Here is a 25,571-nt window from a genome sequence, read left to right as displayed (position 1 = left end):
TGGGAAGATCCAAAGGGAATGCTAGGCTTCGGAAAAAATATAATGAGAGCAATGGGTTAAAATCCCAAAATGCAGATGACTGCAAAGAGTGGTTAGAGAGGGATGGGGATGGGTTACATAAGATTAACATAAATGAGAATGAAAAAGAATTTGCTGACAATAATGGTAGGGATGTTAGAATTGATGCACAAACAGTCTGTGAGCATATGAAAAAGGATGCTATACATCCTATTCCCCCGTGGTTTGATTCTGTTGGGGTTGATTTTGGAGATATAGTGATTCATGGGCATCCAGTTAGAGTACATGACATCCCAATGGGAAAAGTAAAAAGGAGAGGGGAGGAGAATACCATGGGGAGACCCCTGATTATTTTTGGGGGCTCGATAGGGAAGGATTTAAATGTGGACCTGGAGTTGGGCTTGGTGGGATGGGGGCCCAATGGGCTGATGGACACCACGGCCCAGGAAGGTGTTGGTGGGAGGGATGCTATAAGTAGGGGTGAGGGAGATGGGACTAGTCAACCTCATCAGGTAGGTTTCCTCCCCCTTCCCACCGTGCCGCCGCCAGCGGAAAATATGGCTGGAAACCTAGGAAGAGGGTTTGGAGGCCCTAGATTCAACCGTGGAGGAGAGGGAGGTTTTGCCAGAGGTAGATTCAACTACAGCAACAGAGGAGGGGGTTGGGCTAGAGGGAGACATGCGATGACTGACAGATTTGGCAGCTTGGGAAGGGGTAATGGCAGATTTGGCATAGGTAATGGGAGTGGCAGAGGAGAGGGAGAGGAAGAAGAATTTGCTGCAGAGGAAAGGGGTGAAACACTGAAATGGCAAGCCAAGACAGGGAAGAAAGAGGCGATGGATAGCAGAAGTGAGAAGGAAATTGATAGGGCAGAGAGCTCGGAAGTGGAAAAGGAGAGGGAGAAAGAGGGGCAGTCACAGAAAGATCAGAGTGCTCAGCAGCAGCTGTTGGCTACCCTGCTATCTCAATTAGTTCAGGGATTGAAAGGAGAAGAAAAAGATATTGTTGAAAGATCATTTGGAAAACCAATGGAAAGCCAGCCTGGTAAGGAGACCCTGAGGAGAGAAGAAGGGAAGAGTGGTAATTTGCAGAAAGCTGATAGGAGAGGAGATCAGGATCTTACTGTGGATATGAAGAAACAGGGTGGAAAAAACAACTGGCAGATCAATCTAGATGAGAATAGAAGGGGAGGGGAGAGAGTTAACAAGCAGGTGTGTGGCAAATGCAAGGATCCAAGACACTCTACCAGGGAGTGTAGAGTGGGACATTGTCTGGTTTGTGGTAGGGAGAATCACATCACCAGTGAATGCAACTTGCTGAAACAAATAAAACCAGTCCCAAAATATGTTGGATATGCTGCTAAAGGGCTGGGAATCCTGTTGGTCCAAAGCTATAAAGACATGCTTGTTGCTGAACACACCAATCCCCTGGGTGTGGTGATAGTTAGAGAAGGGAAAATTAATGAAACTGAGCTTACTAAGGCCTTGGGAGAGATGTTTGATTGGGGATGGTAGTGGAGAGTTAAGGAGTTTGGACAAGCTGGCTTCATGATGAGATTCCCTAATAAGGCTAAACTGGTAGAGCTGGCTAAATTCAATGACTTCAATCTGCTTGGTACTGGGGTGGTCATCAAGGTCCAGCCTTGGTCTTTGGATCATCAAGCTGTGGGGAAAATGCATGCTGTCTGGGTGAGGATAAGTAAGGTGCCTGACTGCTTCAGACATTTCCTGGGTATATGTGAAGTCTCTGCTGCAGTGGGGCCTGTGTTAGAAGTAGACATGGACACAGTCAATGAAGAAAAAGTTAGGGTCAAATGTGGGATTAGAGATGTGGAGAAGATCCCACCCCATGTGGAAATCACTGCCCCTGATCTGCTCATGTTCAGGGTGGGTGTGGAGTTAGAGATGGTGGTGGAAGTTGGCTGGTATAAGGAGGAGAAAAGAAAAAATGGAAGTTTACATAACCTAGAAGAAGGAGAAGGAGAGGCAGACAGCAGGAAGAGAATCAGGGCAGAAGACAATGATCACAGGGCCATTTCACTAGGATGCTTGTCACTCAAACAAAGTGAGGAAGTGGATGGGAAAATGAATAAGATGAAGAAGCTTATGGAGGAGAACATGCAACAGTGGCAGGATGAGATGCATAATGAGAAAAAAAAGTGGCAAAAAGAGAATGACATTTTGTTCACCAAAGTCAAGATCTTAAAAGAAGATAAAGCTAGACATCAAGCATTGTGGGCCAAATATGAGCAAAAAATTAAGGAGCTTGAGGAAAAGCAATGCAATATGCAGATCAAGATGAACCAACAACAAAAAAAGATTCAGAAGCTAGTCCAAGAAGCAGTTAACAGGGAGCAATATGAAATGGAGCTGGCTAACATGGATTTGGAGGATTATGATAAGGAAAACCAGCACAGGAAAAGTGAAACTGAATCTGGGAAGTACAATGAACCAACTGATTATAATGCTAGTCAGGAATCAATTGGCACCCTGGGAGAGAGAATGGCAGACCTTCATGGTGTGGAGGTCGCAGAAACAGAGGGAGAGGAAAAAGAAGTGGAAATTAAAAGGAGCCTCAGAAACAAAGGAAAAGAAGATCAGAAAATAGAAGAGATGGCTAAGATCAGAGCTGAGGAAAGGGACAATTATGGTAAGGATTCTACTTTTGAATTTGCTAACCCCTCATTGTTGCAAATTAGTTCTATGGTGGGGATTGATTTAGGATGTTCTATTGACATGATTGAAAAGAATGTTGATATTATCAACAAAATGGAGAGAGCTAGAAGGGAGATTTACTTCCAAAGTATTAAAAGAGAAAAGATTGATGAGGCAGGGGAAACAAAAAGATATATGGAAGAAGGTAGTGACACACCAGTATATATAAATACTGGAGATGTAAATGTTGATGAGTTATGTTCTGATTTAGAACACTCTGATGCTGACATTGAGGAACTACAATATAAAAATATTAAAGGATTGTTTTCTGGGAAAAAAGGAGGTAGAAAAAGCTCACCATCTTTGAGCTGTGTGAAGCAGACTGTTGGGATTGGGGTTCTGAGAAGGAAAAAAAGGGAAGAGGACTTATTAGTCTCTCAAATCCTAAAAAAGTATATATTGTTTTTTGGTAGACAGTGATTGTTAAAAAATACTTAAAATGAGGGGGTTTTTTGGAATGTTAGAGGCATTGGGCAAGATCACAAAAAAAGATATGTTAGAGAAATGATCATAGATCATAGACTGGACTTTGTGGGGATATCTGAGACTATTAAGCAAGATTTTACCAAAAATGAATTGCACAATTTGTGTGGGGGGAGAAATTACCAATGGTTTTGGAACCCCCCAAGAGGAATGTCAGGGGGAATACTAGTGGGCATTAATAAAGATATGTTTGATGTTGAACACATTGAAAAGGGGCAATATTTCCCGAGAGTTTTAGTTTTTGACAAGAATATTAAAATGCACTGGAATTTAGTCACAGTATATGGAGATGCTTAGAAGGAAGGGAAAGCTAGTTTCCTTGCTGAACTAGCTAGACTTTATCATGACAATCCTCTACCCTGTTTGGTTGGAGGAGATTTCAACATTATTAGAAACAGCCGAGAGAAAAACAAACCTATGATAAATGAGCAATGGCCCTTTTTATTCAATGCTATTATTGAACAAGCTGGATTAAGAGAACTTCCTCTGAATGGTAGGCAATACACCTGGGCTAATAACCCGGAGGACCCTACTTTTGAGAAGCTAGACAGGGTTCTGATGTGTCCTGCATGGGAGGAAAAATATCCTTTTGCTATATTGCAAGCTTGGGCCAGGGAGATCTCTGACCACACTCCCCTGTTCTTGGATACAGGGGAAACACATATTACCAAATACATTTTCAGGTATGAGAATGGGTGGTTTTTGAGAGAGGGCTTCAAAGAACTGATTCATAAAACCTGGAATAAAAAGTTCAAAGGAGATGTGTTAGATAGATGGCAGTCAAGGACGAGGGAATTGAGGAAAAAAGCCAAGGGGTGGAATAAAAATGTGGATGCTTGGTACAAAAAAATCAAAATAGAAATTATAAAAAAAATTGGATGAGATTGATAAAAGAGCAGAAAGAATGGGGATGTCTGCTGCAGATAGAACTGAGCAAAAAGAGCTTAGATCACAACTGAAGAGAATTATGACACAAGAGGAAATGAAATGGATTCAGAGATACAAAGATAAAGAAATAAGAGATGGAGATGGAAACACTAGATACTATCATGCAAAAGTGAATGGGCGAAGAAGGAAAAACAGAATAATTTCTTTAGAACAAGATGAAGGGACTATTGAAGGGGATGATAATCTGATGGAATATATCACTAACTTCTACAAAAATCTGTTTGGGCATCCCGAGGAATCCAATATATCCTTGAGAGATATGGAAATGGAAAAAATATCTGCACAGGATAAAGAGGAATTGCTGTCCCCTTTTTCCTTGGATGAGATTCATCAAGTGGTTATGGGGATGAAAAGAAATAAAAGCCTTGGACCTGATGGATCCCTGCAGATTTTTACCAGGATTTCTAGGATCTGGTTAAGTGGGAACTAAAAGCTTTAGTTGAGGGGTTTGCCAGGGGGGATATCAACATTGCTAGGATTAACTATGGCATCATTACCTTGGTGCCAAAAACTAATGATGCCAAACAAATACAAAAATTCAGGCCTATTTGCTTGTTAAATGTGAGTTTCAAAATAATCACAAAAGTTTTGATGAACAGGTTGACAAAATGTGTTGCACGTGTCATATCCAGAACACAAACTGCATTTATCAAAGGGAGATATATTATGGAGGGAGTGGTTATTTTACATGAAGCCTTGAACACATTTCATAAAGATAAAGAAGATGCTTTGGTTTTTAAAGTTGATTTTGAAAAAGCTTATGATAAAATTAAATGGCCCTTTGTTATACAGATGCTAAAACAAAAAGGTTTCCCTGATAAATGGTGTGATTGGGTGATGGAAACAATGAGAGGAGGACATGTAGGAATCAAAGTTAATGATGAGATTGGACCTTTCTTTAAAACCTATAAAGGCTTAAGGCAGGGTGATGCTATGTCACCACTGCTATTTGATGTGGTTGCAGATGCTTTGGCAGTTCTAATGAATAATGCCATAAACATGGACATTGTTAAGGGAGTCTTGGGGAATAATGAAAATAAAGGTGTAAATATGTTGCAATATGCCGATGACACCATTTTTTTGCTTAAAGATGATGAAACCAGTGTAAGAAACCTCAAATTCATTTTGGGGGCCTTTGAACAGATGTCTGGGTTAAAAATAAACTTCCATAAGAGTGAGTTGATGTTGTTTGGTAAAGCTAAAGAGAAGCAATTACTTTATCAGGAAATATTAACTTGCAAAATGGGAGATTTACCTATTAGATATTTGGGGATGCCTGTGTCTGACTCTAGGATCAGAAACATTCATTGGAGTTGTGTTACAGATAAAATTGAGAAAAGATGTGGGTGTTGGCAGGGGAAACTGCTAGGATCTATTGCTGGTAGGATTACCCTAGTACAAGCTTGTTTGACCAATATTCCATTGTTCATGATGTCCTTTTATGCTGTTCCAAAAGGAATCATCAAAAAAGCTGATTTTTACAGGGCAAGACTGGTATGGCAAGAGGATGAAAATGTTAGAAAATACCACTTAGTCAACTGGAAAGAATGTTGCTTACCCAGGGAAATAGGGGGGCTGGGGATTCTGAATTTAGAAGTCATGAATATAGCTTTATTAGCTAAGTGGTTCTGGAAAATGGAAACAGAGGAGGGGATGTGGCAAGATGTTTTAAAGAGAAAATATGGGAAGAAGGAATGTCTGGCTCTGATGGAAAAAAAAGCCAGGAGAATCTCAGTTCTGGACTAGTCTTCTGAATATTAAGGAATTTTTTTACAAATTTGTTAAAAAAACCTGGGGAGGGAAAGAATATTAGGTTCTGGGAGGATACCTGGATAGATGATAAGCCCTTGAAAGATGCTTATCCTAGATTATATGACATTTGCTTTGAGCATAAAATCACTGTATATGAGGCCATCCAAAAAGGATGGAAGGGGTTTAGATTCAGGAGAACTTTGCATGGAGAAACTTTAGATTTGTGGAATGCTTTGAAAAGTAGATGTGAAATGATAGAAATGAATGGGGGGAAAGACAAAATTGAATGGACCCTCACTGCTGATAAGAAATTCTCTGTTAAATCATTATACAAGGAGATGATTACATCTGGGATTAAATTTCCACAGAAATATTTGTGGAAAATTAAAGTCCCTGCCAAAATAAAAGTCTTCTTGTGGCTAGTGAATAAAAAAAGCATCTTAACTAGGGATGTGTTACTTAAAAAAGGATGGAAGGGAGGAAAAGAATGTGTTTTTTGTGGACAAAATGAATCAATTGATCACTTGTTGTTCAAATGTTCTGCAGCATCCTTGCTGTGGAGCTTGGTCAGATGTGTGTGTGGCTTGAAAACTAGTCCTTTAAATGTGAAAGATTGTTTTGGGGGATGGATAAACAAATTCAATAAGGAAGACAAGAAAATGGTGCTGGTTGGTGTCTCTGCTTTATTTTGGGCTATCTGGAAAAGCAGAAATGCAATTGTCTTTGAGAAAAAAAAGATTAATGATCCTTTGCAGATTATCAAACTAATGGTCCGATGGTTGCTTGATTGGTCTATTTTGCAGACAAAGGAGCCGCCAAAAAAACTGCTGGAACTGGGGGCAAGAATACTAGAACGGGCAGCAAGTGAGGTGTACACAGCAGGGCAGGGATGGAGACTTAATGTGGCAAGGCTCCCTGGATGATGGCTGCAACACCTTATTTTGCTGCTGTTCTAAGTCTTTGTAGGCCTGCTAGTAGCTAGCTTTATCAGTTTTTTCTTATTTTAGTTTGTGTCGATCAGAATTTGCTGCCCCTGTTGGCCTTGTATGGGTGACTGGAGACTTTGTTTCTGGGCGTTTGGATGTTGAACCTGTCTTTTGCTGTTGGTATTGTGATAACTATGTAATGTTTGGTTTTCAGTAATGAAAATCGGAAGGGGGGAACCCTTCTTTGATCAAAAAAAAAATTGAGTCAAAGTAAAGAACCAAATGCACAGTAATTCTGCAACATGTATATGCAGGTGTGGAAACGTGCATTGCTGACCTGATGGTGCTCCATGTACTGAAGGCAGATGACAGAGAGAACAGAGAAGGTACATACATGACAGAGGAACGGGCAACAACAGAAAAACTGTTCTCCTAACACACAGACAAGCAACATAGCTTACAACAATCGTGCCACGCTAGAGTACATGCTTCTTTAGTTGCCACATATGCATAATCATCATTTGAGCGTTGCAAAGAAAGGTTTGATAGTCTTCTCTTTTTTTTTGCGGGGGAAAAGGTTTGATAGTCAACAACCCATGGGTGAGTACTTGTAATTAATTCAGGACCCCACGACAATCACCATACTCATTATCAGGATTGCTAATCGACGGCCGTCCCCAAGAGATAATGTTTCCAGCAGTTGTGTAATCAATGTTGTGGAAGAGGAAGAAAAATTGATGATTTGCAAGCATAACTGAACCAATTGCTTACTTGTTTTCGGAACACACAAACGATATTTGATCCAAACCGAGAAGCAAATCGCTGAGCAAAATCCACAAGAGTTGTCTCGATCCAAAACCACCACCACTACTGCTACTACTTTTGCTACCCCAGGACAAGTAAATCAAACAAGCAAAAAATCTAGCTAGATCGAAAACCCCTAACACTGCCAGCACTCCTTGACGACGACGTCGGGCGGCGACAACTACCAGGAAGGAGGGCCCAAGAGGGTCTGGTACTCTGTCCGCGCGTTATCCATCTCGTTGAACGCGGCCTCACGGTCCGTCAGGATCATGAGCGGCAACACCAGCACCAGGAAGCTCGTCCCTGCGATCCACGCTGCCTTCCCCGTGCTCCGCGTCAGCTTCCAGGCCACCGTCCCCGCCTGGCGCCCCACCTCCGCCGCGCACGAGCACGCTTGGCGCCCCGTCTCCGCCGCGGTCGAGCACGCCTGGCGCCCCTTCTCCGCCACGGTCGAGCACGTCGGCCCAGCCGCCGCCGCCAGCTTCCGCCCCTGGTCCGCCACCGACGACGCCACGGCCGTCCACGTCGTCATCGCCGACTCCATGTGATGCTGGCCGCCGCTAGCTCTCGGTTGGGACGTCGATCGATCGGGTCTCGAGAGGAGGATCGCTAGGGTTTCTTAGGCCTCGAGAGTCTCTCCGTGGGTTTAGGGTCCAGGGCCTCGGTGCCGGGTCTTGTACTTATAGTAGTTGAGGAACGATCAGATTTAATTTGGGTCCGAATCCGGCCTGTGTCCTAACTTGACCTTCAAGAAAGAGACTTTTCCAGTTCAGTTAAGGGAAACGAGTTGGAGACTTGCCCGTTACCAGGCGTACGCGTGCAACGTCGACAACTCCGACCAGGGCACGAAAGAGGTGGATCGGCCTCTCAGCAAAGAGTACGTAGCTGGTACCAACCTCATCTCAGAGGTGATGTTGTCAACGGCAGCGACGGTGACGCCACCAATGCAGCACTTCCATGGCAACACCGCGTGAGCTCGCCAAACTCCTCTAATGAAAAAACAAAAGCGGAAACACTAACGCCCATACGTGTGGACGTTTGCATCTCGCCCACACACGTGAATCCGCGTCTTTTTATGGGTGCACGAACCTTGGCATGTTTGTGGTGCCACATAGGACTGGGCTGGTGTGTGAGCATTCACCCGGTCGTCCACACGTTCGTTTCACCACACGAAGGGGCCGGTGTGTGGGCGTTTAGCAGTTCGCCCACACGTCAGTTTTCACTCACGCACAAGGGCTAGTGTGTGGGCATTTGCCATCTCGCCCGCATGCTCGTCTCCTCTCCTACACCCAAACTGTCAGTTGCCATGTGTTTTGCAGTGTATATGGCAACTGCCCTAGTGTGCTTGTAAGCAGATGGCAACTCTCTCTTTTTTTTTACCCGAACATGTCAGTTGCCATGTGTTTTGCAGGGTACACGGCAACTGCCCTAGTATGCTTGTAAGCAGATGGCAACTCTCTCTTTACCCGAACATGTTGTTTTGTCATGTCTTTTTGTAGCGCTACACAGCAACTGCCTAGTGTTAGTAGGTGGCAACTCCTAAGGTTTTCAAATCATGGCAACTGTTGTAAACCAGACCATACATGGCAACTGCTTAGTGATAATTAGTAGGTGGCAACCTCTAAAGTTTTCAAATCATGGCAACTATAGTAAACCAGACCATACATGACAACAGCTGCAATTGTCCAAAATGGCATCTCGCACTTGACCTGAGATGGCAATTGCAGTTGAGCAACCATGGCAACTGTAAGTACTAAAATACAAGAATACGTAGCTGGTACTCCCTTTGTTCGGAATTAGTTATCACAAGAATGGATGTATCTATAACTAAAATACATCTAGATACATTCATTTCTTGGACGAATAATTCCGAACGGAGGGAGTAGTACATACCATCCGGTATGGTTGCTAGCTGCCAAGCTCATCTCAGAGGTGATGTTGTCAACGGCAGCGACGGTGATGCCACCAATGCAGCACTTCCATGGCAACACCGCGTGAGCTCGCCAAACTCCTCTAATGAAAAAAAAAAAGATCTTTGCCCCATTGCAGCATGGCGCCTGTGTTGCAGCTGCTTCGCCGACCACCACTTTGCAGTATCTTTGTTGCAGCATCTCGGAAAAAAAAACCTTCGCAGCATCCATGGTGTCTACCCAGTTTCCTTTATGCATGTAGCTTGTCAACTAGTCCTGTTCGCAGTTAGCTTTCATGTAGCACTGTAGTCCTAGCTTCGTCCTGGTTTATTAGTCCCATATAACACGGTAGATATTGTTGCATGTGGTCAGTGGCGGAACTAGCATCAGATCACGCCTAGGGCTAAATTAGCTTGAGTGATGCACTTGAGTGATTTTGTATATTTTATAAGAAGGAACTACAAAGGCAAATGTTGCTAGGCCTAGGGCTATAGCCCCAACTGCCCTAGGCCTGTCTCCGCCACTGCATGTGGTGTTCATAAGGCTCGCGACGTGCCTCCTGGACTCTAGTATGTACCATGTCATGTTAGAAACGTCTGCATGCATAGCCCCGTAAATGAACTTACCTACTCCATCCGTCCTCACACAAGTGTAAGTTTAGCATGAAATTTGTCTATAAAAGAGTGTACTTCTATCTTCCTAATGCACTTTAAAGTAGAGAAAAATATTTCTCTCTCATCACACGGGAATCAAGCCCAATAACATTCAACACATGGTCTACTCATTTTGTACATGCACTTAACTCATTAGAGGTGGAGGAATTAAAGAAGAGGGAGATAGTGGATTGTGCCTTTCCAATGCATTTTCTATCCTTGGGAGCACTCCAAGCTTGGGCTCCTTGAACAATGTTTTTCTCAAATATTTCTCAAACATTCAAAATTTGTCTTTTTTGCTACGAGCTCTTCGAATGTCCAAACTTCATCAAATTTTGCGGAGGCTGGGCCGCAAGGGCTCCAAGCGTCGGGCCGAACCGCTGGTCGAGAGACTGCGACCTCAAGGAGCAATGCGTCGCGGCTGCCACGTGTTGGGAAACATAGCAGAAAACAAAAAAATTGTCCTACGATCAATCAGGAACACTATGAAGATGCATACAAGGTTTATATCGGATCGTTGTCAACTACGAGTTGCTGCGGAAGGAGAGTAGGTGTAGATCGTCGATGAAGTCCCTCGAACCGTTCACAATCGATCCCTCAAACCAAAGACCAAAAGTATGAGCCCTCTACGGATTGCACGCATACGGTCTTCACGATCCAGTAGCGCTTCGTCGTCCAAAGCTAGACGTTACCTGATAATTAGAGAGAGGAGAAGAAAACCGCGTAGAGTTTCTCTATTATGAGGAACTAGAGATAATCAATCTAGATCGAAGAACTAGATGAACTAGAGAGGAGGGGCGCCCGGAATCAAGGACTTGATATCCAGGGGGCTCCCCCTCTCTCATATATATAGATGGGAGAGGGGGAGACTGACTTGGGGAGGGGGCTCCCCTCCCTTGGCGCAACTGCCAAGGAGGATTCCTCCTCTGACTCTCATTTCCCCCATTTGGCTTGTCCAAAAAGCCCTAGGTGGAGCGCTTCCACCAATGGGCCCAATATGGCCCATTAACCTTTCCTTCTTGGGCCTTTTTAAGATATCAACCCAATAACTTTAAATAAACTAGCAAAAAGGCCCGTGCATTGCAAGGGGAGAAAAAAAACACCACACACTCTTAATTTACAAAAAAAATGATCTATAATCTGAGAATTTGTAATTACAGCGCAAACAAAGATGATCTTAACCTATAAAAGTGTTGTTTAAGATTCTACAGGTGTTCTATTTCAATACGGCTTGCATGTAGATTTAATCTATACAAAGAAACGGGCAAGTAATCATGCATTTATTCATGTCATGTTTGCAATGGGGTGTTGTTGTGGGTGAGTAAAGAAAAACGATAAAAACAAATGATGACACATTAGCACACTACAGAGATATATGTGCATCAATGGCAGTTTTCAGTTTAATCACCAACTTAGGGTAACTCTTGAACACTTTTTTCACATGCATATTTGTTAAATACATGAAGAGTTGCTAAAAAGGTAGTTAAAAGATGCATAATTTTTTAATCATAAAAAGAGATTTTTTTTTGTCTGAAAAAGAACACTTTTGTATGGTCTCCTGTGGATGCAGGTACTTGCGCCCCTACTTCATCACTATTTCGTGCCATACATGTCATAGGTATTGGTTCCCGTTTCATCACTATTTATATCATATCAAACTTGTTTTTTATTTTATCTTTTTGTCATGCATGACTTCTTTTTTTGCATGCATGTCCTCTCTTTTTTCCTCTTATATATAGGAGAATAGCGCAACATCTCATCTTTATCGGATTTCCTCTATATTTTCTCTTTTATTTCTTTTATAGAGGACATCCAATCTTTATTGGGCCCTTCTTTTATTTTTGTCATGCGCGTCCTTATTTATTGGGTGTCCCTAGCAAATTGCTAAATTTTTGATTTTGCTGAGGTGTTCATCCCCAATCTTAATCAGTACCGGTATGAAAAAAAGACGGATAGTGCATTGTTGATTAACATTGCAGCCTAGATAGTATTTTTTAAAAAAATTGCTAACAGATAAAATAGCATCATATTCAGATTCTACATATTTTTCTAATCAATTCCAACATCATATTTAGATTCTACATTTTTTTTCTAATCAAATTTCATATATAACATGTTAAATTTGAAGTTACGGTTTAGAAGATATGAGTATTTTAGAAAACATTTGATATGTACTGCGGGTTTAATGTTAGAAACATTAGAGGGTTTTCTATAAAATAACAAAACGGACTAAGAATACATATTTCTTTTATTCGTAGGTATAGATAGATTGCAGAGTCCTTCTAATCATTATTAGAGACCTTTATTATTTATATTAAGTCCCCGTAAACTATTTCCTCTTATATATATTAATTCTCGTATTACCCAGTACTCCCCGAAACATTTTCGGTAACTCCAAAATGCCTTCGGTTTCTCTCGAAACTATTTGATATTCATAAAACTATTTCATAAATATTTTCTCATAACTCTTACACCACTGACACTCAGCAGACCGCTATTCCCTTAAGTGTATGACCCTGTTAGTTCGGTAAATCATAGACATGAACAAAAACCCTTTCATTCAATGACCAATAGCAAAACTGTGGACATTCATATTGGTCCCTATGATTACACAAATGATATTCAAGTGAACCTTTGGTTATCATGTGTTATTCCCTTTGCCTCGTGATGCTTTACAAAACCCGAGGTGAGATGTATCGGTATCCTCTTGAGTCATTCTCATGCTCACTATACCGATCTCCTTCTTACCGGTTTTGTTATTCTTTCTCGTTGACATGTTTCTGGCATCCCTGTGCTTAGTCACCTGTGTCTGGCTAGACGATGATGGATGTCGTCACACTGAGAGGGCCCTAAGAATATCTCTCCATCGTCGGAGGAGCAAATCCCACTCTTGAGCTACGCAACCTCTTGTCATTATGATCACCATGTTATAGATGACATTTGAGCAACCCCCAAAGTCCATCGAGGTGACTACAATACTTTCATGGTCTAAGGAACAAAAGCACATGTTAACTCTCTACATTATATCGATTGACTTGTGACGATAAGATCTCGAAGTATAACAAACAAGTTTGGGTCAATTCAGTTTGATCGTTCTCCTAATGTCATACTCTCGAAGCTGTTTTGAGACTATCATTACACTTAACAATATCTCAAGATCTGGAAAACATGATCACATACAACACTTGAGCTAGTCCTAGAGGCAAGACTAGGAATCAGATTTTACCGTTTATCATTCCACATGTACTTATGAGTTTTTCACTAAATCACAAATTCCAGGATCATAGCAGTTATAACATAGAATATTACCTCTTAATTATAAACATGGAAATAAATAATACAATCACTGCCTCTAGGGCATATTTCCAACACCATGTTGTAGGGCCGGACTCGGCACCTCGCTGACCAACTCCACGTCGTCGAGATTTGCAGGGGAGGTCGGGGACCAGCTGGCCGCCGTCGATGACGGGGATATGTGTGGTTCCCGGGCATGTTGCCTATGGTGCCCGTCCTCGTCGTACCGCACTCAACTCCCATCAAGGAGACGTCGGCATGGCCCTTTCTCCCTGGTGCTTTGACGTGCAGAGCAGAGGAAGAGGAGGAGCACGGCGGTGCCCATGGCCTTCGTCAGAACCGACAACGAATCACCTAGTGAGCATATTCCCTCCCCCATTTTCTCTCTACATGTTGCTACTAATGGACGCCTAGTGGCCTTTGGCGAGATTTTTTTCGTCATGTTTGATGTCATTTTAGTCTGGCTAAAGTCATAGGTTGGAGTAGATGCATTTTTACTGTGTTTTTCTCCTGGCAAACTCCACGTAATGTGTGTCGTTAGTTAATGACCATATAAAGATGATATTTGGTGCCCTCTAAGGACCAATAGTAGAAATGATGATTGGGAGAAGTTCTCCCTTGCACCTTAGTGATGGCAGTTTTTCATTTTCAGTAATTGTGTCATCATTTTCATCGAATGAGGTGATCCTCATGTATATGCCAAACTGTTTTTCCTTTTGTTTTACTTCATATGCATGAATTTTGTGTGTGCATGAATTTGGGTTCAAACTATATCCATGTTGTTGGTAATAGTTTGGTTAATGTTTTGACATGTAAACTTAGATTTGTTTCCCCATGATAACTTTAGTTGTTTAGCCATGGCAAGCTTAACATGTGTTTTTTGATAAGACAACTTAACGTGTGTTTTTCCATAGAAACTAGAATATTCTCTTGCCATGACAAATTAAGTTGTGTTTTCACGACAAGTTTTGGAATTTTTCATGTGCCATTTAACACTTGCCATGGCAAGTTTAAGATGCGATGACATGGCAATTTTTAGTTGTTTCTTACTGTGTGTTCATGGCAATTTATAGCTGTTTCTTACTGTGTGTTCATGCAATTTTTAGTTTTTCACATGCCATTTAACAGTTGCCATGGCAGGCTTAAGATGTGTTGACATCACAATTTAAAGACCAGACTTTAAAAAATGTTCACAAATTTTTAATAGGTTTCCATATTTTAAAAAATGTTCACTATTTTATAAAAATGTTCATGAATTCAAAATAGCATTCATGAATTTTAAGAAAAATGCTTACCTATTCAAAAAGTGTGCACGAATTTCTAAAAAAGAACATTATTTTAATTTTAATCAACCTTTTTAAACTTGATGGATAGTTTTTGAATCGATTAATGTTTTTTGAATTTTATGAACTAATTTTAAATTGGATGAACATTTTTGAATTTGATGAAGAATTTTTAATATATGATGAAAACTTTTCATATTTGAGGATGAAACTTTGAATTTGGTTATACTTTTTTCTAATTGGATTAACTTTTTTTAAAATTGATAAACATTTTTTGAATTCAATGAATTTGTTTTTGAATTTTCATGCATAAAAGTTGTTCATGATTTTAAATAATGTTCCTGAATTTGGGTAAATGTTGCGAAATGATAAACAAAAAGGGAAAGTAGGAGAAAAGGAAAGAAACAAACATAAAAAATAAAATCAAAAATATAAAATGGAAAATATAAAATAATATTAATCCAGGGTGCGAGCGTTTGGTCCACAAACGTGGACCTAGAGCTCGACTCATAGAAATATAGCCGATGGGTGTTCTTGGCGCAATTAGCTGGAGATTCGCCGCTCATTTCCTGCAGAGAGAAAACAAAGCAATTACCTGGAGATTCGCCGGTCATTTCCTGCAGATAAAAACAAAGAGATCATTTATAAAAGAAAAAAAGTTGTTCATGATATTAAATAATGTTCCCGAATTTGAGTAAATGTTGCGAAATGAAAAACAAAAAGGGAAAGTAGGAGAAAAGGAAAGAAACAAACATAAAAAATAAAATCGAAAATGAAAAATATAAAATAATACTAATCGAAGGGGCGAGCGTTTGGTCCACAAACCTCGACCTCGAGCTCGACTCATAGAAATGTAGCCGATGGGTGTTCTTGGCCCAATTAGCTGGAGATTCGCCGGTCATTTCCTGCAGATAAAGATAAAAACAAAGTGATCATTTATAAAGGAAAAAAAGTTTAAATTGGATGAACATTTTTGAATTTGATGAAGAATTTTTCATATATGATGAAAACTTTTCATATTTGATGATGAAACTTTGAATTTGATTATACTTTTTTATAATTGGATTAACATTTTTAAAAATTGATAAACATTTTTTGAATTCAATGAAATTGTTTTTGAATTTTCATGCATAAAAGTTGTTCATGATTTTAAATAATGTTCCCGAATTTGGGTAAATGTTGTGAAATGAAAAACAAAAAGGGAAAGTAGGAGAAAAGGAAAGAAACAAACATAAAAAATAAAATAAAAAATGAGAAATATAAAATAATACTAATCCAATGGGCGAGCGTTTGGTCCACAAACGTGGACTAGAGCTCGACTCATAGAAATGTAGCCGATGGGTGTCCTTGGCCCAATTAGCTGGAGATTCGCCGGTCATTTCCTGCAGATAAAAAACAAAGCAATTACCTGGAGATTCACCGGTCATTTCCTGCAGATAAAAAACAAAGCTATTACCTGGAGATTCACCGGTCATTTCCTGCAGATAAAAACAAAGTGATCGTCTATAAAAGAAAAGAAAAAGTTGTTCATGATTTTAAATAATGTTCCCGAATTTGGGTAAATGTTGCGAAATGGAAAACAAAAAGGGAAAGTAGGAGAAAAGGAAAGATACAAACATAAAAAATAAAATCGAAAATGAAAAATATAAAATAATACTGAGCGTTTGGTCCACAAACGTGGACCTAGAGCTCGACTCATAGAAATGTAGCCGATGGGTGTTCTTGGCCCAATTAGGTGGAGATTCGCCGGTCATTTCCTGCAGATAAAAAACAAAGCAATCAGCTGGAGATTCGCCGGTCATTTCCTGCAGATAAAAACAAAGCGATTGTTTATAAAAGAAAAAAAAAGTTTAAACTGGAGATGGGAGGTATCGATCCCCCTGCCTCTTACACGCATTGATTAAGTGCTCTACCATTTGAGCTACATCCCCATTTCATACCCGTAAAACTAATCCAGGTAATTATTAGGAGTAACGGATTATATTAACTGTATTCATCAGGAAATCATGAGTTATTCATCAATCATGAGTTGTTCAGATACGGGAGCATCCTTGACATCCTTATGCAACAGACTGAGAGCATATTTTACATTATCACGCAGTGGCTTGATGTTTTTCTTGATGAAATATTAGCAGTACAACAAAATGTAAGGGGCACGCATATACAGTTCAAAAACTAAGAATGTAGCATGTGGTGCCTAATGACAAAAGTAACCCCTACATATAGGCTTGGCTACAATTCAATGACTTGTCAGACAAGCACAACCATTCCCACTTCCATCTCATCCTCACGGACCACTATTTTTAACTCATTTTGCAATTTCATGAGACAAGAGCAGCAAGATCTAGCGTCACTAGAGTATGAAACATTTCTAACTATACCATTATCTTGTAATAAAAGCACATGATGAAAATGATATCTAGTCATTTATTTCAATAGCACATATATTTTAACTAAGATTGATGAAGCAGGGATATCACAGAATTGTGAAAAGTCTGGCTACATCATATATAAAGATTGGCCAGTAACAGACCTTGAGCTACAGCTCCAGAGATACCAAATTAAGTTGCGTGCCAAAGACATGATAACCACCGGCTTCATTTCCCTGAAGTAGAAATGCTACAAGACTTAACTTCCAAGAATAGCATTCCTGAATTTTTGGTACTAATAAAAAGTAGGATTGGCTTATAATCCATACCATAACCTATCCTGTAGGTGTAAGAAGGTGCTGCAGCACACTTGGGTTCATGAACCAAACAGCTGGCAAGTGGTATGTGTTACTAATGAGTAAATCTGAAAAAGAAATTACAATGGTTGTCATGAGATTTCAAACCATCCTGGAAACCTATTGATGATACAAGTTTTTTGTAATAACTGGATGATACAAGTTGACAACACATTTTTTAGTTTACAGCAAAGTTGGTCCTCGGGACTTCAGATAGCATGAGCATCATGATAATTTGCTCAAACCAGAGGCTGACATTACTTAATGGTGTTGGCACTGAGCCATGACATCTGTGTTTAAGGCTCACCAGATACTCTAACAACTAACTGCATGACTGTGACACCATATGGCCCTACTCTCTGGTATTCATCAACAAACTTACCACTCGCTAGTCCCAACAGTTTTGGCTGAGTTCTTGGGCATGGACTACTGGATGAACCCTGCATCAAATCCCAACTCCCAACACATAGACTATGGGTGAGTACTTTATTTGACAAATAAATTGTGGAGCAACGGGCTTAACTCTCTGTTGGCTTTTAACTTGATAAAACATTCCATCTCGAACCTGTTCCAACATGTTCAGAATTATTTCCATCTCGACCTTACTGAGAGTCGACCATAGTTTCTCGAGTTTTTTTTAAAAAAAAACCTTCAGTGACAAAGAGAAGAAGAAAGTGACTCTGACTGCACTCCACTCATACTTTATCTCTTGAATATCAAGATCTGAACTAATTTGCTGGATGCAGCAATGACGCATTGACAAATCCACATACCTTTGAGGTTTGAGCCACAAGCAACACTGATGTATCTTGCCTTAAACCTGATCAAATTTTATGCCTTAAACCTGTTGGCCACGCTGGCACCTGAACTATGGGTCCGGCCTGGCAGAAACGTGATTAACTGCAGCGAAGCGGGCGGTTCCACGACTTGGTAGTTTTTTGCCACTGATTAGGTAAAAAGTGGTAGTTTTCCGCACAAAATCGTAAAGTGGTAGTTTCTGGGCACGTTTCCATGAAATGTGGTAGTTTTTGGTTAAATACTCCCTGAAACAGGTACATGTTTCCATTTGCCAAATCTATCAACATTGCCCTCAGAAATTCAGAACATGGCAGAGTAACGAATATATTCCTATGCCCTGATGCTAGACAAAACAGATTTCCCATAGAATAATTCATACTCCAATACCATGCAGAGTATAGTGTACTGTAACAGAGAGTCAAAATTTTGAACCATACTCGTGGGAGAAGGAAAGCCAGAGTGCATACATACTTACCGTGATGTCGCCCCGCAGAAGAACTCACCGTCAATGTAGTACTGCCGGAAGGTGGGCCAGGTGGAGCACTCCTTGAGCTCCTGGTGTAGCACCTCATTGTTGAGGACGTCGAGCGAGTTCAGGATCCGCACCACTGTGTGGGAGAAGCCATACTGCTGGAAGCCGACCTGACATGTTGAGTGCTGCTTCGGCAAGACGTCGATGCTGACCATGTGGAAATTGTGGCCGCGCTGAGCGAAAATGCAGAGCAGACCTTTTAAAAAAAGAACAGAGCACGTCTTGCTCTGCACATTCTGTGAGACATCTGCAGAAGAAGGCACTGACGGTTCAGAATATAAGGGTTGTGTATTCAGAGGACAACTGCTAATGACAGTTCGGAATGTAATCAACAGAATTAACAACAGGGTGCCACCATTTTAATTTTAGGAACAATAAGCAGTTGTCTGAAAATAGTTACCCTCATATAATACTCCTACAATACATTCAGAATAAATCTGACAAAGTCACTACAACTACCAAAGGCATCCTTCGCATCCTTATGCCGGAGACTGAGAACATGTTTTACTTTGTCATGCAGTGGCCTGATATTTTTCCTGATGAAATATCAGCAATACAACAAAATGTAAAGGGAACACATGTCCAGTAGCTAGATAGAGGCGTGCAGTTCAAAAACTTAGAACGTAACATGTGGTGCTTAGTTTTTTTTTCTTGACACATCAACGGCGGGCTTACGCCGGCCTGAACCATATATTACCCAAGCAGAAGCAATTACAGTATTGGAGTTGCGTGAGAGAGATACAGGGGGGTTCATAAAGAAGGAAAAAGAGACCAAAAGAAAATTACATTAGGACTATATTCTCCCAGCAAGGTGTAACAACATGGTGCCCCAGTCCTGGAGCAGGAGTGACAAAAAGTGACCCCTGCAATTAGGCTTGGGTATGATTTAGTGACTTCCTCAGGCAAACAAACTATTAATTCCTGCTTTGGAGCAGCCAAAACTCATTTTGCAATTTCAAGAGACAAGAGCCAACAAGATCTAGCGTCACTAGAATATGAAACATCTGAAACTATACTTTTTCCTTGTAATAAAAGCACATGATGAATCTGATAATTAGTCATTTCCATAGCACATATAGAGTAATGTTTTAACTAAGATTGATTAAGCAAGGATATCACAGAATTGCGAAAAACGTAGCTACATCATACATAAAGATTGGCCAGTAACATACCTTGAGCTATATATGAGCACTCTCCAAAGACAACAAATTAAGTTGCATGCCAAAGACATGATAACCATTGGCTTTATTTGATTATTTCCTTGAAGAAGAAATGCTACGAGACATAACTTCCAAGAATAGCATTCCTGAATAGATAAACAGTGAAAGCGCGTTAATTCCTTGAAAAACGCCCTATCAGGCATATACATTGACACACCTTCCATTTACGCAATAAATAAATTAAGAGCAAGACAAACAAACAATATATGACAACGTAACACACGAGCAACGTTACTGATGATAGCATAGGTCAAAATTCACATGGTAAGAACACGAGTTGATCGTTCAATTATCCCTTAGGTGAGTAGCATTACTCAGCACATACACCTCTAATCTGGACCTAATTACCAGGCCAGTTAATGTGTACTCAAACAACCAGAATCCAATACTTGGACAACTCATGTGTACTCAAAGCAATCTGAATCAATACCATGCCAATTGATTTACTCCAAACAATCTGAACCCAACACCAGGCCAATTGATGTACTCAGAACAATCTGAATCCAATACCAGGCCAATTAATGTACTGAAAACAGTGTGAATCCAATACCAGGCTAATCTGAATCCAAGCAGAGCCAGACATCAAATTCATACTTATTGACGAACCCCTCCTCATATATACGGGAGGAAGAAGAGAGTGCATACATGGAACACATGGACACGATGACCAAAACTTGTTTACTTTTCTGCAGACCGGGGACAGCACCGTGGCATACAGACTCACATCCGCTAACCCACCATATATCTACTATTCCCTTTGATCCATATTAGTTGTGGCTCAAACGGATGTATATAGCACTAAAATAATCTGGATACATCCATGTGAGCGACAAGTAATACGACCGATCGACCACTGACAGAAGCAGAACAAATGAACGACCGATCGACCGGAGCAAACTCTGCAGATCAGTCAGAGCTTAAAGGGGACGAAGCCACCCACCGAGATGACGAGGAGGAGGAGCACGTGAGCGCAGGGCAGGCAGTAGGAGGCGAACGCGAGGAGGCGGCCCTCGCGGCTGTGGCGCAGGCAGAGCGCGGTCAGCAGCTCCACCGGCACGGCGACGAGGAGGACGACCCCGAGAATGGCGTAGTAGGCTGCAGCGCAGCGGCCAAAGACGGGTCCTGCGGGCGGCAGGTGGAACAGGGCGGTCAGGGCCAGGACAAGGGTGGTGGAGCCCAGCACCCACAGCGCAAACGCCAGCTGTGCTACCTCCGGCGGCGAGGCAAACGGAAGCAGGGAGCGCAGCATGTGGCTTATGTTGGTGAGGTCTTCTATGTCGGTCATGTCGAAGCCGTTGACTCCGGACTGGGAGGACACGGCCGCCATGGATGGATGGGTCGATGTTGAGCCTCGCTGAGTCGCTGTGTGCAGGGAGGGAGATCTGAGGGAGGAAGACAAAAGGGGATCTGCAGGTCAGCAGCAAACTTGCCAAAACACATCAGGGGCGCACCTACGCATGGCTGGATACGTACGAGAGCGAGAGAGAGAGAGAGAGATTGCACGTACCTTGGCCGGTGTGCTCCGCTGCCTGCGTCCCTCTGGTCGGCCGCAGCAATGGAGAGGGATGAGTGAGATTTAGGGGGGGGGGGGGGGGGGGGGGCGCCGCCGCGGCCCCCTGGTGTGCGCCCATCCGTGCGCCCTGGGGTAGTGGCGAGCATCCAGCGCTTTCGCACCGCCCGCACCTTCCGCGCGTTTATTTCCGTAAAAGAACCCCGCAAATACGTGTCATATACTGAACAATAATATGCATCTGTATTCTTGTATTGTAAGAAAAAAAAAACCCGTACTCTTCTTCCACAACCAAACTTAACTAGAGCTGAACCCATGTCCCTACATCGACGGCCGTCGCCATTCGTCCGCCGGCCACCGCCGGCCCATTGTCGCCGGCTGCATCTCCTTGCGCCGCTGTCTGCCATCACTTTCTCGCCAACGCGCATGCAGCTAGCAGGTCGAGGTGTCGTGCTGTGCATCGGCTGCAGCCTCCGCCATGGACGAGGCACCCCTGGTGGGCATAGCTTACACGACGCGGCGAACCCGTTGGAATGTAAAACAGAGGATGTGTTGGTGGCGCCCCTAAACCCGGCCGCGGTTGCATCTCGTAGTCTAGGGCCGGCACGCGTTGCGTCGTTCATTCCATCGGCAAGGAGCCACCAGCACCGGATTGTAGCTCGTCAAACTACTGATGCACCTCCTCGTGCTACATTGTTCATTTGTCCTGATTTACCCAGTCACCGCAGGTTGCTCATCATTGGCTTCCTCCCTACCCTCCCAATCCCACGTCATTCTTCTGAAGGTCGTGCACCTTTTCGTCGCGGCCATGGCGGTCTCGCTGCGTGTGTGCCATCGCCCTTCACGTTGCAGACACTACAGAGCCCTCCTACGCGAACGACTGCAGCTGTGCGAGCCTGGCCTTTCCGAGCTCGGTCGCGGCTTCTACCTTATGGAAGTCGAGCTCTACGCCTCTACGGCGATGTCGTCCTCCGGTTCATGAGCTATCCAGCCAGGCTACATATGTCTACATCGATATCCCCTGCCGGTGTTCGAGATCATCGCTCGGGACAGGTGTCTGAACTACGCCATATAGCTGGGCTGCATACGGTTCACAAAGCTCGTCGTCCGCACTTCAAATTCCTGTCCAAGGATCTCCAAGTTGTGGAGCGGAGCCTTAATATTAGGCGGGAGTATTACGGGAGTGGAATGGTGTCAATCCGTATTTGCAAGTTGCTTTGTAACGGAAACACACGTATTTGAGGGAAAAAGCTGCCGAAGCGCTGGATGCTCGCCACGTACCCAGGGCGCACGGATGGGCGCACAGCAGGGGCGCAGGCAAGCCCCGCTCGGGGGGGGAAGGGGGGAATCCTGGCGCGGGGTCGAGGAAGAAAGAATGAGCGGAGCGGCCCATCCGCTTTTTGTGCCTTTTGCCGTTTTGCGTGGCGCACGGAGTTTATCCTGGCGGGGGGTCGAAATCGTGGGGCCCGCGCAGGCAAGTCGTCCATCCGGAACGATACGCCGAAATCGCGTGCGCAGAAATAATCACAGGCAAGTCGCGGGCCAGGAAATCGCAGCGGCCCGCTCAACTCGACGATTGATATGCTTTTTTTTTGCGCTGTTAACTCGAGGGCGCATAGTGTATTTCTATTTTATCAAACAAGAACTGGCGGGCGCAGAAAATCGCGGGGCCCGCGCAGGCAGGTCGTCCATCCCCCCAAGTTACTAAGCTCCCGTGAAATAACGAGCTCACAACGATCTGGTGTGTTTTTCGCTTCGTGTCCCCGCTTGTCAGTTGGTCTACCGCTGTTTTCTATCGCCTCGGCTTCTCTACCCCTAAGGTCAACTCCACCTCGCGACCCCAAATGGACGTCCGTTTTGTTTTATTTTTGTCTTTTTGGGTAGGGATTTGGGGTCGTGTCCGGGCCTGTCCTGGGATGCGTTGGCCGTGCGCTCAGCGCGCAGCCGCATCCTTTTGCCCCATCCTGTCCGTCAGGGCCAAGAAATGCCCAAATTTGCATTAAAACTAGTTTCGAACCCAAATATTTGTCTGAAAATTAAAATAATTTTACAACTCAATTGAAATTATCTTTAATAAAATAGTTTTACAACCAAATCGAAATTGTCTTGACTGAACATAAAATGGATAAATACATCTATTGGTTGCCAACGTGATCCCACACGTGCTCAACCAAGTCATTTTGAAGATTCACATGAGTGTGCCAATCACGCATCTCACGGTGGAATTGGGCAAACTGTTCAAATGTGGCCGGGTCTTGGTGCAGGGGCTTAATATTTTCACCTTGGTAATCAAATCCTTGGTCGAAGATACTCTCATCACGCTCATCCTCGACAATCATGTTGTGCATGATCACACAAGCAGTCATCACCTCCCAAAGCTCCCCTTCATCCCATGACAGTGCAGGGTTTCGAACGATACCCCACCGGGATTGAAGCACACCAAAAGCACGTTCCACATCCTTTCTAACACTCTCTTGCATTTGGGCAAATCTCTTTCTCTTCTCACCTTGGGGTTTCGAGATTGTCTTCACAAAAGTTGACCACTGAGGATATATACCATCTGCTAGATAGTATCCCTTGTTGTAATAGTGGCCGTTGATCTCAAAGTTGACAGGTGGGGAGTGGCCTTCTGCAAGCCTCGCGAAGACTGGAGAACGCTGCAGCACGTTGATATCATTGTGAGAACCTGCCATGCCGAAGAAAGAATGACATATCCAAAGATCTTTCGATGCCACCGCTTCTAATATGACAGTGCACCCGTTAACATGCCCCTTGTACTGGCCCTGCCAAGCAAATGGACAGTTCTTCCACTCCCAGTGCATACAATCTATGCTGCCAAGCATACCTGGAAATCCTCTAGCTGCGTTGGTCGCCAACAATCTCTCTGTATCAGCGGCAGTTGGCTGCCTCAAGTACTCTGGCCCAAAGACCTTGATCACAGCCTGGCAAAACTTGTACATTGACATCAGACATGTTGTCTCACTCATACGCACATACTCATCCACCAGATCGCCTGGAATTCCATATGCAAGCATGCGGATGGCCGCGGGGCATTTCTGGTAGGAGGAGAATCCAAGCTTGCCAAGGGCATCCGTCTTGCACTCGAAATATGGGTCATGAGCAACCACTCCCTCTCGGATACGATTGAACACATGCTTTGCCATACGAAAACGGCGACGAAATTTATCCGGCCTGAAGAGCGGGGTGTTGGCAAAGTAATCTGCATAGAGCAGGGCGTGGCCTCTCTCCCTGTTGCGGTTCAGGTTGGGAGCACGGCCAGGGACTGACCCCCTGTACCGAAGAAGCTGCCGTTGAATATGGTCGTGAACGACCAGTGCAGCTACCACAAGATCGTCATCATCTGACGACGAATCGTCCGATGAACAAAGGAAGTGATGGAAGAAAAACTCATCTCCACTGTCCATACCTTTGTTGGCAAAAGGTCGAACACCTTGCGCTCGTGGTGGCGAAGAGGCCGCGATGATCACCTCGACACAGCAGGGTGGTTGCCGGCCGGCTACAGCCCGCTCTGGAGCTCTCGTCGAAATCTGCCTCGGCCGCCGTGGTACGTCACCGGCAGTCGTGTCCGCTCTGCCACCGGCAAGGACGGCCACGGCCAAACCTCCTCCGATCGACGACCAAAACTACGGCGGAAGCGCGAGCGTGGTGGCGGCCATGTCGAGACGTGGTTTCGTATGGACGGCGGGGGGCTGCGCGGTGAGGAGGCGGCCGGAGAATAGCGGCGGCGCCGGCGGCGGGGCGGGGCGGGGAGAGAGGGTGAAGCGTTGGGAGCGGAGGAACTGCTAGTGTCCCCGACGGGCGGGCCAGGGAAGGACAAGCGCGCGTCCCGCCCGTCCGCGTGGTGTCCTTTTCACCCCAAAACCGGCGCAAGTTTGAGCCATGAATGGGTCGAAAGCGGACACAAAGCGGACAAAAGTCCGTTTGCTCCCGCGCGCTGGGCCGCCTTTTTTATCCCTTTTACCCCAAACGGACGGGGCCGG

The 25,571-nt window shown here is 43.4% G+C and overlaps 4 protein-coding genes across 4 annotated transcripts; 1 reads left to right on the top strand and 3 right to left on the bottom strand.

The window, feature by feature from the left end:
- Window positions 1-536: 536 nt before the first annotated feature.
- On the top strand, window positions 537-7,069 carry LOC147977239 (uncharacterized). Its single transcript, XM_087519931.1, has 2 exons — window positions 537-2,667; window positions 6,719-7,069. The coding sequence occupies exons 1-2, from the start codon at window positions 1,566-1,568 to the stop codon at window positions 6,781-6,783; spliced, it is 1,167 nt and encodes a 388-aa protein (XP_087376057.1). The 5' UTR covers window positions 537-1,565; the 3' UTR covers window positions 6,784-7,069.
- A 523-nt stretch (window positions 7,070-7,592) lies between these two features.
- LOC125554411 (uncharacterized) lies at window positions 7,593-8,310 on the bottom strand. Its single transcript, XM_048717974.2, has one exon. It carries the CDS (start codon window positions 8,187-8,189, stop codon window positions 7,827-7,829), a length of 363 nt encoding a protein of 120 aa, XP_048573931.2. The 5' UTR covers window positions 8,190-8,310; the 3' UTR covers window positions 7,593-7,826.
- A 5,012-nt stretch (window positions 8,311-13,322) lies between these two features.
- Window positions 13,323-21,629, bottom strand: LOC125553187 (uncharacterized). Its single transcript, XM_087519217.1, has 8 exons — window positions 21,568-21,629; window positions 21,001-21,467; window positions 20,013-20,146; window positions 19,627-19,703; window positions 17,484-19,087; window positions 17,319-17,390; window positions 15,611-16,542; window positions 13,323-15,402 (listed from the first exon to the last, which is right to left on the bottom strand). Exons 2-4 carry the CDS (start codon window positions 21,385-21,387, stop codon window positions 19,634-19,636), a joined length of 591 nt encoding a protein of 196 aa, XP_087375343.1. The 5' UTR covers window positions 21,388-21,467; window positions 21,568-21,629; the 3' UTR covers window positions 13,323-15,402; window positions 15,611-16,542; window positions 17,319-17,390; window positions 17,484-19,087; window positions 19,627-19,633.
- Window positions 21,630-23,705: 2,076 nt separating this feature from the next.
- Window positions 23,706-25,092, bottom strand: LOC147977238 (uncharacterized). The gene has a single exon (XM_087521105.1). It carries the CDS (start codon window positions 24,993-24,995, stop codon window positions 23,706-23,708), a length of 1,290 nt encoding a protein of 429 aa, XP_087377231.1. The 5' UTR covers window positions 24,996-25,092.
- Window positions 25,093-25,571: the final 479 nt, after the last annotated feature.

The sequence above is a fragment of the Triticum urartu genome, chromosome 4A (assembly GCF_056163025.1).
Source record: "Triticum urartu cultivar PI428250 chromosome 4A, HENAU_Tu73, whole genome shotgun sequence".
Classification (NCBI taxonomy): domain Eukaryota; kingdom Viridiplantae; phylum Streptophyta; class Magnoliopsida; order Poales; family Poaceae; genus Triticum; species Triticum urartu.
This window is presented reverse-complemented; position numbering and strand designations above follow the sequence as displayed.

Bases quoted from the DNA above. Each gene is read 5' to 3' on its own strand.
- LOC125554411 (XM_048717974.2), bottom strand. From the start codon at position 8,189: ATGGAGTCGGCGATGACGACGTGGACGGCCGTGGCGTCGTCGGTGGCG.
- LOC125553187 (XM_087519217.1), bottom strand. From the start codon at position 21,387: ATGGCGGCCGTGTCCTCCCAGTCCGGAGTCAACGGCTTCGACATGACC. The intron at 20,147-21,000 runs GTGGGTGGCTTC...TTATCTATTCAG, and splicing joins TCCTCCTCCTCGTCATCTCG to GAATGCTATTCTTGGAAGTT. The intron at 19,704-20,012 runs GTATGTTACTGG...GCCTAATTGCAG, and splicing joins GTGCTCATATATAGCTCAAG to GGGTCACTTTTTGTCACTCC.
- LOC147977239 (XM_087519931.1), top strand. From the start codon at position 1,566: ATGATGAGATTCCCTAATAAGGCTAAACTGGTAGAGCTGGCTAAATTC. The intron at 2,668-6,718 runs GTAAGGATTCTA...TCTATTTTGCAG, and splicing joins TGAGGAAAGGGACAATTATG to ACAAAGGAGCCGCCAAAAAA.
- LOC147977238 (XM_087521105.1), bottom strand. From the start codon at position 24,995: ATGGACAGTGGAGATGAGTTTTTCTTCCATCACTTCCTTTGTTCATCG.